General features: G+C 41.6%; 1 protein-coding gene across 4 annotated transcripts in view; it reads right to left on the reverse strand.

The window, feature by feature from the left end:
• PIGN (phosphatidylinositol glycan anchor biosynthesis class N) overlaps positions 1-12,639 on the reverse strand; it is a 637,819-nt gene that overhangs the window by 254,098 nt on the left and 371,082 nt on the right. For all 4 annotated transcript variants that reach the window (XM_073630904.1, XM_073630905.1, XM_073630902.1 and 1 more), the window contains one exon: positions 3,558-3,697. In XM_073630904.1, coding sequence (XP_073487005.1) covers positions 3,558-3,697 — 140 coding nt within the window. The remainder of the gene's footprint in view (positions 1-3,557; positions 3,698-12,639) is intronic.

Here is a 12,639-nt window from a genome sequence, read left to right on the forward strand (position 1 = left end):
ACTCAAAATTAGGGGCTGCATGGGTGTTTTGAAAATATTTAAAGAGTTTGATACCTTTAAAGATGAGTAAAGAATGTACAGCTTTGAATCCCTGATGAAGCCACCAATTAAATCTGGCAGGATAATCCATTCCTATTAATATTTTATATTGTAATCATTGTGTCGTGAGATTATTATTAAAACATTCTGGGTTTTGGCTTTACTTAAAGCGGAGTTCCACCCAAAAGTGGAACTTCTGCTTATTTGTTTCCTTCCCCCCCTCTGATGCCACATTTGGCACCTTTCGGAGGGGATCGGATACCTATCTTTGACAGGTATCCTGTTCCCACTTCCAGGAGTCCGGGCTGAGGCGAATTACACCAGCAGCTCGGCTCCTTCCTCCTCCTTCCCCTGCCACCGGGCCAGGTTCCCTTACCTGCAATGGCGGCGGCAGCACCCGACAGCTGATGGAAACATTAACAGTGGTGCCAACATCGCTGGACTCCAGGACAGGTAAGTGTCCTATTATTAAAAGTCAGCAGCTGCAGTATGTGTAGCTGCTGGCTTTTAATTTTAGCAGTGGTGGGCGGACCTCCCCTTTAAAAAGAAACAAATATATTTGTTTACTTTTGTTTTTTATGACAATGTCCACAGGACTCCTGGATATACAGTATGCCTGTGTATATAAGGGTGTGTGATTTTGGCAGAACATCCTCACAGATCGCCACGACTGTGGGAGCGTTTACCTGTCAAAACTAGGTCAGAACTAGCTACCCCCCCAAATAGTGTCAAAAGTCTTTTTTTGTCTACATTTTAGGTATAATGGGGAAGGACTAGAACACTTATCTCTTTTCTACTGCAATCCAGAGCTTCAGTAGAGAGATTTTCCCTCACTTTCAGTCCCAAGGATGGTTTTACCAGAAAGTGAGAGAAAACATGCTTTTCCCCTATTTTACTAAAATAGATTGTATTTCTGTCTTTTGTTGCTTTTGAAAGTAAAATATACATATAAACATTAGTGCAGCGCTCAAAAATTGTGAACCAAAATACAAATGAAGGTGAAATAGTGTGTGTGTGTGTGTGTGTATATATATATATATATATATATATATATATATATATATATATATATATATATATATATAGAGGACTCAAATGGACAATTAAATATTGTGAATGTGAAATAAACAATGATAAAAAATATAAAAAAAGTGAAAAACAGTGTTGCTCAAAGTTCATGCATGCATCATGATGTAGTTCATCACAGAAAAGAAGTCCCATAAATTGAGAAAAAAAATCACTTGTGAATGTTCACAGTAGATTAACCACTTGCCGCACGCCATATAGCAAAATGATGGCGGCAAATTGGTTTCAATATCCTGACCGGACATGATATGACGTGATCAGGATATTAAGCTGCTGCGTGCCCCCGGGGGCGCGCATCGCGGCGATTGTTGTTGCGGTGTGTCAGTCTGACATACCGTAACTCCGATCTAGGTAAAGAGTCTCTGACGGAGACTCTTTACCACGTGCATCAGCCGTGTCCAATCACGGCTGATCACGATGTAAATAGGAAGAGCCGGTGATCGGCTGTTCCTCACTCGCGTCTGACAGACGCAAGTAGAGGAGAGCCGATCGGCTGCTCTCCTGACAAGGGGGGTCTGTGCTGATTGTTTATCAGCACAGCCCCCCTCAGATCCCACCCAGGACCACCAGGGAAGCCGCCCAGGACCACCAGGATGGCTATCCACACTGGACCACCAGGTATGCCCCCTAGACCCCCAGGGAAATACTAATCTGTGCCCAGACAGCTGCCAATCAATGCCCAGGCAGCTGCCAATCAGTGCCCACTCATAATGCCTACCACTGCCAGTGCCACCAGGGATGCCTATCAGTGCCCAGCAGTGCCGCCTATCAGTGCCCAGCAGTGCCGCCTATCAGTGCCACCCATAAGAACCCATCTTTGCAGCCTTTCAGTGCCCATCAGTGCCCACCAGTACCACCCATGAGTGTCGCCTATCAATGCCCATCAGTGCTGCATATCAGCGCCACCCATCAGTGCCGCATATCAGTACCCATCGTCAGTGCCCGCTCATTGGTGCCACCTCATCGGTGCCGCCTTATCCGTGCCCATCAGTGAAAGAGAAAACATACTTATTTACAAAGTTTGTTAACAGAAACAAAAGCAAAACTTTTATTTTTTTCAAAATTTTCGGTCTTTTTTTATTTGCTTAGAAAAAAATTAAAACCGCAGAGGTGATCAAATACCACCAAAAGAAAGTTCTATTTGTGGGAACAAAATGATAAAAATGTAGTTTGGGTACGGTGTCGCACGACCGCGCAATTGTCATTCAAACTGCGACAGCGCTGAAAGCTGAAAATCGGTCTGGGCAGGAAGGTGTATAAGTGCCCTGTATTGAAGTGGTTAAGACTTATTCTTTAAAGTGCAGTCCACCATGTGATAGCGTTGGCACGCTTACTGGACATTTTGAACTCATATACTGTACAGCATTGAGTCAATCAAGCAGTCATGAGGAAACACCTTAGCCAAATCCAGCACAGATAAGCACAGTCATTGCGGTATAAATAAACAAACCTTCCCTAAGGAAATTGCATCCAAATTGGCAAAAGAAAACACTGTGCGAGTCCGAGCAGGAGCTCCGTGTGGGAGCCAGCTGTCTGAAGGTGGAACCTCTCCTTTTAATCTTGGATGGGGCATTTTCCATAACATTGGTTTATCTGTGCTGGATTTCCTCATGACTGCTTGATTGACTATAATGCTGTACAGTATATGAGTCCACAACTTCCAGTAAGCGTGCCGACGTTGTCACATGGTAGTGAACTGCACTTTAAAGAACAGGTCTTAATCTACTGTGAACATTCACGGGTGATTTCTTCTCAATTTATGGGACTTCTTTTCTGTGATGGACTACATCATGATGCATTCATGAACTTTGAGCAACACTATTTTTCACTCTTTTATGTTTTTTATCATTGTTTATTTCACATTCACAATATTTTATTGTCCATTTGGATCCTCTTTTCATTTGAGTTTCATAGACCCTGGGAGACCTGGGTTTATATATATATATATATATATATATATATATATATATATATATATATATATATATATATACGCACACTATTTCACCTTCATTTTATTTTGGTTCACAAATTTTGAGCACTGCACTAATGTTTATATGATTATTTGCACTATATGTCTAGTGCAGTGTTGGCTGCTTATTAGTCTCTAAGCGCAGTTTTTACTTTACCATCTTAGGAAAGTAAAAGAGAAGAGCTAATAAAAACTACACAAACCAAAGCTGTAACCTGTACTCATTCCTTGTACTTGCAGTAAGAAAGTAAACACACGGCCTTGAAGTTATAGAAGTACATATTCAAGCCCTTCTACTGGACATTGCAAGGTAACACACAATGCACAAATCAATAAACTTTATTTCTTTATCATGAAATGTAAAAACAAACTATATTATACAATTGCTATTGCAGTATTTAATTTCCCTAGACTGGAAAAAACACATTGCTGATGCAAACTCAGTTTGATTTCAACTTACTCTTTTGATGCTTCATTCCAGATAATAATGGGTAATAGGCAATATATGTAGTAAGTCCATGGACAGGACTGGATTAATAGGAACAAGACTGTGCACAGTGCCAGAGCTGAAAATCCATATTTCACAAGAGGTGATGTTGCCTGCAAAATAATTACATTTAAAACACCTTGTGGAAAAATGTTAAACTCAGCTGTTCTGATTAGCACAATATTCTGAAATGTTTGCCTTTTACTTTACAATGGAACGCTTGCCAGAGCATGGACACAGTATGGAAGGGTTAAGATGCTTTGTCGAGTTTCAAATACTGATGAAGGAAAAAGCAGCACCAGTGGCGGCTGTCTGATGGTCCACCGGCACTTACCCCATCGGCGGCAGGGGTCAGCGGGCGGAGATCAGCGGGCACACGGCGGCGGGGGATCCGCGGGCACATCAGGATCAGGCTGCAGCTTCCTCTTTTCTTCTGCCGTGCATCTCCTCTCCTCCTCCTATAGGCGTCGAATAGGATCGCCTCTCTTATCAGCCAATCGGGTGACGGGTATCAGATCCGCTTACTGATTGGCCGGGAAGACGATCGGTGTTGCAACAGCAAATATTCATTCACTGTTGCAACACAGCTGGGTGGGCTCTGGATGCAATGCTCTGCGCCCCGAGCCCACCTTATTTTGAACCCTATTAGAGCCTCTGGCTCTAATCAGCTGCTTCAAAATACACACCCCCGCCATAGTAATTCATGTGCCCGGCGTCCTGAAAGGGGCCGGGCACATGGATATGGAGGGCAACGGAGGTGTGCCCACAATGCACAGGCTGCCCCTGATCAGCACAGGTTTTAGTTCAAGAGAACCACTCCTAAAAATGACACCATAGATAATTTTAACAGATTTCTGCAGTCAGCCAAACCTGGCAGAGGGGCAACATATTTCCTGGAAAAGGTCTGCAGATCATTAAAGCAAATACCACACTGCTTTGTTCAGGGTGGATTGGCTGTGATCTTAAAGCGGAGTTCCAGTTTGGGGAAAAAATACAAATACCGTAGCTGCTAACTTTTAATATAAGGACACTTACCTGTCCAGGGATCCCACGATGTCAGCACCCCAAGCCGATTCTCAAGTAAAGGAAACCGGCAGTGAACCCTTCAGGATTAACAGCCCTTTTCCTACTGTGCATGTATGAATCGCGCTGAGATTTCCGAATGGCCCAGCCATCTTCTGGAACACACACAGGTCCCAGAAGGCAGCAGAGGGAAGGAGGAGGGGCCGGACATGACGTAGATCGCCGCGCGGCCATCTTACCGGGAGAGGGAGCGGGTACCTGTCAAAACCAGGTACCTGCTCCCCGCACAAAAAGTGCCAAATGTGGCAGCGGAAGGGGGTGGTGCGAACAAGTGGAGCTTCCCCTTTTGGGTAGAACTGTGCTTTAAGAGCTGTGCCTTTTTAAAGATGGCCATACACTGGTAAAATTGAGTTAAAAACGTTTCACTGTAAGAATGTTTGTTTGATTTTCTAATTGCCAGCTGAGTCAAATTAATGTATGTTTTTGGTTGCAGTGATGGAAAAATTCTAAGGTACAGGATGGACATTTTTTCTTGAATTAACAAATTTCTAACAGTGTATGTAATTTTAATTTCAGAAAGTACATTTGTTCCAAATTTTAATTTTAAAAGTAAACAGAAGGCTGAAGTACTTTCGAACGACATTCGTCAAGTCATCAAATGTATTGAGAATGCTTGCACATACATATGCACATGTGTTCATACATACATACACTGGTCAAAAATCTGTTAGTGTATGGCCAGCTTTAGTCACTCCTACTAGTCTTATGCCCCATACACACGATCAGAAATTCCGTCAGAAAAAACTTGGATGGTTTTTCCGACAGAATTCGGCTCAAGCTTGCCTTGTATACACATAGTCACACAAAAGTTCTCTAAACTTTCGCCTGTCAAGAACGCGGTGACGTACAACACTACGACGAGCCAAGAAAATGAAGTTCTATGCTTCCGATCATGCGTCGAATTGTTTCCGAGCATGCATGATTTTTTGCGCTTCCGAATTGCATACAGACAAACGCATTTTCGGATAGGTCCTTTTTCCGACGGAAAAATAGAGAACCAGCTTTCAATCTTTTGCTGGCTGGAATTCTGCCAGCAAAAGTCCGATGGAGCATACACACGGTCGGAATTTCTGACCAAAAGCTCACGTCCGACTTTTGCTGGTGGAATTTCTGATCCTGTGTACGGGGCATTAGGGCAAGTTCTCTTTTTCTACAGGGTAATCTCTTACCCTTTTCTTTCTCAATACTTCACCAGAGCCGATTTTTTGTATCTTTAGTGCAGTTTCTCTTTCTACATGGTGGGCTCTCTTGGGCAGGATCTACGCTGCTCTGCAAATGGCAAGTTCTGTAGATCAATATTTCTACATGATAGTCTCCAACATTTTCCAAGGCATTCAAATTTGAAAATAGTTCAAGCACTGGCCTAAATACAACTCTCAGCCAGATTTGAATCAAATTTTTGTCATGGGGCCAGATTTGAATCAAAATTTTGTCATTTGTAACAACAGCTCAAGTCTAGACACAGAAAATAATTGAAAGCCCTGTCTTCACTTTATAGCACTTTCCAGGAAAATCCCAGTGATTACTATTGGAGTAATTTTATAAAAAGTAAATATGTTTCTAATAAAAACTTTTTATATCAGTTTTCTAATAGTAAAATTTGGGATTTTTCATACTTCCACTATTCTGGTATAATGAAGAAGGTATATGTACAGTATGTATACAGTTTAAATACATAGGTTTACTGTTTTTCCTGTCAAAGGATTTTCAATTCTGTACAGTCAGTTTTAGGATTTACACACTTCTACTATGCTGCAATGATTCAGCATCATCACCTCTCATTGGGTACATCCTGGGAATAGTAAAATTGATACAGGAAGCAGCAGAGTGAAATCAAGGATGGGTGTGTAAATCCCAAATGGCTAACCAAAAAATTCAAAAATCCTTTGGCAAATAAATTGTAAATCTATCTATTCAATTGTGCATTCAGCTCTCCTTGTGCTCCACTTTAACTACTTCCAGCCCTTAGGATGTACCTGTATGGTGGAAAAGGTTATACCAGAATCATGACTACAGCTGCAGCCATTATCCTGGTAACAAAATTTTCAGCCAGTGATTAGCTTTCAGGTAAAAGTGATTTGCACAACTCTACAGCCGCTCAATCACTTTAACCGGGCTGGAAAGTGGGCCCCTTCCTCCCACCGCCGATCCTGGGCTCTCCTGTTATACAGGTGAGCCCAGGACTGCTGCAAGCAGGTCGGCTGAGCACAAAGGAGCAGAAGTCACATTTGTTCCTTCCCCTCCCCTGTGATGAAAGATCCCGGAAGTGATGAGGGTTTAATCACTTCCGGTTTTGGATCTTTGTTTACTGGCTGCTACCGGCCGGCCAGGCAAGCATCTGACCAAACCAATATCAGTTTAATCAGATGCTTTGGAGGGCAGAGGAGGGATCAGGGGTCTTATAGACTATTAATCTCTCAATATAGAGTACCTGTCATGGCCCCAGCTATCACAAGGGATGTTGTGAGTTAAGTGGTCAAGTGGTGAGTTAACATCAGAGATTATAACAAGAGTCATCAAACCTGTAAGTAACATCTAAATTTCCTGTTAGTATTATTATTATTGTAACTGTGCACTGCACAAAACCTTCAATTTTCCCAGTGTGCCACATGTATACAACAATGAAGCAACATTTTCAGGATGAATACCGCTGAGACAGATGTGAGCAGGTTGCCCTTCTGGAAGCTCACATTAGAGATCTGGAGGCGCAAATTGCAACACTGGGCAGAACTCACAACCTTGAAAGGGGTCCTCTGCTCACTGAGCAGGTGGCTAGTAGGGTTATTGAGGAGGTCCGGATTATCAGTTAGGAAGATGGGTTAATATAGTTAGAGTAAGTGGTAGGGGCTCACAGAAAAGGAAGGCCAGCCCTGGGTTTGAGCACCCTAACAGATTCGCCAAGTTGGGTGAAGATAAGGGGGTATCAATCTCAGAGGTGGCAGCCCTAGATGTCCCCCTAACAGCTGGGAGAGCAGCCCATCTAGTAGGGGTGGTGAGGGGAGTGCAGGTAGGCCTAAACAGTTGGTGGTAATAGCGGATTCTATAATCAAAAGGACTGATAGAATAATTTGTTGACACGATTGCCTCAACCAAATGGTTTACTGTTTCCCTGGTGCCAGGGTTTGGCATGTGGTGGACCAGGTTAATAAATTGCTGCGAGGTGCTGGGCATGACCCAGCTGTCTTGGTCCATGTTGGAACCAATCACAGAATATATGGAAGGTGGAGGCTCCTTAAGAACCAATTTAAAGAAATAGGCTGCAAGTTGAAGGGAAGGACCTCCAAGGTGATATTCTCTGAAATATTGCCTGTGCCATGCACAACACAGGGAATGCAGGGGGAGATTAGAGAGCTTAATGCATGGCTAAAGGCAAACATAGGAAGAGGATTTCCCCAGGTGGGGTTTTTAGGCAGTGGGGTTTAAAATATTAGACCAATGTTGTATAAAAAGAATATGTTTATTATACAAAGAATACATTTACACAAGGATTGTTAAAAAGATGAGCTCTGATATAGAGTGTTTACAAATCTGGTAGAAGCATACACCCATTTATACAGACATAATTTTTCATAACAACATCATATAGATATTATCAATATCGAAAAAAAGGACCTGACGCGTTTCAACCTATCTATTCAAGGTCTTCTTCAGAGGTCTGTCTGTTAAAAATATACAATGAAAAAATACTTATAAAAGCTTGGCTGCATATACCAAAAGAAACATATCATATTCCATATAGCATAGTTACCCGATCGTGCATGTCCTATAAGCGAAAAACTTCCTATAGGGGATACCCCTTAAAATCAAAATGCCTGCTCACTCTCCCCAAGAGGTCCTGTAGCGCCTCCACCAACACAGCCACCGGAGTCGGGGCAGAAGCCAGTGATGTGGCTTATGAGAGGTCACACTGAAAATCACCCCCCATCCGGACCACACGGTCGGTCGGGGAGAAGGCAAACACCTGCAGCAGAAGCCCAAAGGGAGCATTTTTGAGAATCGTACTTACGATATATATCCAAACATTGTATTAAGAAGTATATGCTTAATTAGGTGAGAGGGTAAAGGTAAGATGTGAAAAAGTGAAAGTATCAGTCTATACACATACCTTGTATACAGACTGTAATTTTCTAGTATTGGATATATATGTATTTAGAAATAAATAAATCGTGCATGTTGGGTGAAAAGAGTGCCATAGTAAGAATCCAAAGAAAGAAACCAGGTGATGGTGATCAAATTCAATTGAATTGATCGAGTGGAATTGAGAGTAAATGAAGAGACATAGTGTGTGAGTATTGGGTGCTGGGACTTTAAAAGTAAAAGACTATGTGTGCAGCAAATATATTGTATACGCTGTGTAGCAAAGAAAAATAAATAGAGCGTGTATACCAAATAAGTAACTCAGATATAAGTAAATGAACAAAGATGTGAAGGTAAAATTCTGAAAAAACTGAAAAAAGGTGAAAGTGCCTACAATAGTGTGATAAAACATAGTGTGATAAACAGTATTAATAATCAGTGCATTACCTAGTACCAATGTGCAAGCAGAATGTGAAACTTCACTGTACTGCCCTTTATATTTAGACCCAAATGTGACCCGACCCGGGATTGGCCACACGGTTTGTCAGGCTCAGTGGACACTCATCCAAGCAGAGTTGACAGTCTAAAAATATGTAAAGAAAGTAACATTGTATATGGTATCAAGCATCCATTATGTATATAAGATCAGTGTAATAGACTGATCATTTCATGCAGGGCTGAAGCAGTGCAGAGACACAGTGCTGAAGAGTGTACTTACCAAGTGAGAGCTGCAAGAAGGTCAAACCACCCAGATAGGGAAATTGCCAGTGTTTGTGCTGAGAGCATATATATAGCCTTGATTATGGGCGTATATCAACTAAGGAGGAATTTCCCGCAGGTGTAAAGGCCTCCCCTCACCGCCCCAATCAGTGGGAACACTGTGGAGGGCATGGCCGCCAATAGGGCAGCCCTGTGTGATCTCCCCGGCGTTCGGGACGAGCCAGAGAAAATTACAGTCTGTATACGAGGTATGTGTATAGACTGATACTTTCACTTTTTCACGTCTTACCTTTACCCTCTCACCTAATTAAGCATATATTTCTTAATACAATGTTTGGATATATATTGTAAGTACGATTCTCAAAAATGCTCCCTTTGGGCTTCTGCTGCAGGTGTTTGCCTTCTCCCCGACCGACCGTGTGGTCCGGGTGGGGGGTTATTTTCAGTGTGACCTCTTGTAAGCCACATCACTGGCTTCTGCCCCGACTCCGGTGGCTGTGTTGGTGGAGGTGCTACAGGACCTCTTGGGGAGAGTGAGCAGGCATTTTGATTTTAAGGGGCATCCCCTATAGGAAGTTTTTCGCTTATAGGACATGCACTATCGGGTAACTATGCTATATGGAATATGATATGTTTCTTTTGGTATATGCAACCAAGCTTTTATAAGTATTTTTTCATTGTATATTTTTAACAGACAGACCTCTGAAGAAGACCTTGAATACATAGGTTGAAACGCGTCAGGTCCTTTTTTTCGATATTGATAATATCTATATGATGTTGTTATGAAAAGTTATGTCTGTATAAATGCGTGTCTGCTTCTACCAGATTTGTAAACACTCTATATCAGAGCTCATCTTTTTAACAATCCTTGTATAAATTTATTCTTTGTATAATAAACATATTCTTTTTATACAACATTGGTCTAATATTTTAAACCCCGCTGCCTAAAAACCCCACCTGGGGAAATCCTCTTCCTATTTTTGCCTTTATATCAGGGGTGAGCAGCAATTTCTTTACCCCTCCCCCAACTGTGTCTCCTTTTTGCCAGATTAATGCATGGCTAAAGACCTGGCGTAAGAAAGAGGCATTTGGGTTTTTAAAGCACTGGGCTTTTTATTGGGGTGCAACCTATATGCTAAAGATGGTTTGCACCTAAATTGAAGGGGGTCTACTGTGCTGGGGGAGAGGTTTATGGGAAAGCTGGAGGAGTATTTAAACTAAGAGTGTGGGGGGAGGGTGAATTAGATTATAACGGGGCAGACAGGGGTCAGCCCCTATTGGTGGGTGGAATGGGGAAAGATGGAGGGAGCGCTATAACAGATGATATGAATGTTACAAACAACCATTGTTAATTGTACTATTTGTACTAAAATAAAAAATATGCAACATACTTTTTCAAAATGTGACAATGAATCAAAGTGTTTCTTCACCAATGCCAGAAGTTTACCAAGCAAAATAGGCGAGTTGGGAGCTCCGGTGCAAGAGGAGAACTATGATCTAATTGGTATTGCTAAATCTTGGCTTCAGTCTTCTCATGACTGGGCTATTAATACTCCTGGCTATGCTCTCTTTCAGAAAGACAGGGTAAAACTGAGGGGTGGTGGTGTCTGTCACTATGTGAGAAGTGATCTCAAAGTGAGTGTGAAAGAGGACCTAGTTGATGGAGAGTGTGATGAGTCTGAAGCATTATGGGTGGAAGTGTACATGAGTGTGCGTACTACAAAGATTATCATTGGAGTTTGTTACAGATCTCCCAGTGTTAACGAGGGGGTGGGGGAGGGGGACTTTAATGGCCCTGCTGGGACAGTTAAAGGGCAAAAATTTATAAACCTATTACAAGACAATTTTATGGTCCAGTTTATTGAGGCCCCGACTAGGAATGTCATTCTGCTAGACCTGGTCATCTCAAACCATGCAGAGCTTATTACCAATATTCAAATAAAAGAACATCTGGGTAGCAGTGACCATAACATGATTTCATTTAACGTTAGCTGTAAGCAACAAACACATACAAGAATGTTAAAAACACTTAATGAGAGCTGCTCTCCAAGACTTAGACTGGGAAGGAAAATTGGCATCAATGGACACAGAATAAAAATGGGAATTCTTCAAAAAGACTGCATGTGAACTCACTCCCATGGGCAATAAGTTTCAAAGGCTAAAAATAAAAAATTTGTGTCTCATGGCCAGAGTTAAATGGCAATAAATAATAAGAAAATAACTTTTAAAAAATATAAAATATAAAAATGAAGAATGTAACTGAATATGTAAAAAGGAAATCAAGGATGCAAAAATTCTAAACCAACAGCAGATTGCAAAAGATAGTAGGACAAACCCAACAAAAATTATTCAAATATATTAATAGTAAAAGGGTCAGGTTTGAGCATGTAGGCCCTTTACAAAAAGTGGGTGACTGGGGACAAAGAGAAGTCAAATGTATTAAATACTTTCTTCAGCTCTGTGTATACAAAGGAGCATGGGGGAGCTCAAGTCCATAATGGGGATGGTATTGTCACAGCTCCAAATGATCCACAATGGCTCAAAAGTGATATGGTCCAGAAATATTTAGACAGAATAAAGGTGGATAAAGCACCTGGGCCAGATGGAATCCACCCACGAATCCTAAAAGAATTGAGCTCTGTTATATCAAAGCCGTGGTTTCTATTTTTTAGGGACTCGTTAATGACTGGAATGGTACCACTGGATTGGTGTAGGGCCAATGTGGTGACCATATTTAAAAAGGGATCAAAGTCTTTACCAAGTAAATTTAGACCTTTTAGTTTAACTTCTATAGTCGGGAAGATACTGGAGAGTTTAAAAAAGACCACATAGACGAGTTCTTGGTGGAAAAAAATATTTTAAGCAACAGACAGCTTGGATTCATGAAAGACAGAAGTTGTCAAACAAACCTGTTTTCCTTTTATGAGGAGCAAGGTAAAACCCTGGACAGAGGGGTGGCTGTGCACGTGGTATACTTGGATTTTCCAAAAGAGTTTGACACAGTTTCCCACACAAGACTAATGTGTAAGGTAATGTCTACAGGCTTGGAGAGATCAATTTGTAAGTGGATAGAAAACTGACAAAAAAATGAATTCAGAGAGTAGTGGTTAATGATTCTTACTCTAAATGGTCTAAGGTTATCAGTGGTGTACCCCAAGGTTCAGTGTTTGGACAA

This window comes from Aquarana catesbeiana, linkage group LG05 (genome assembly GCF_042186555.1).
Source record: "Aquarana catesbeiana isolate 2022-GZ linkage group LG05, ASM4218655v1, whole genome shotgun sequence".
NCBI classification, from domain to species: Eukaryota; Metazoa; Chordata; class Amphibia; order Anura; family Ranidae; genus Aquarana; species Aquarana catesbeiana.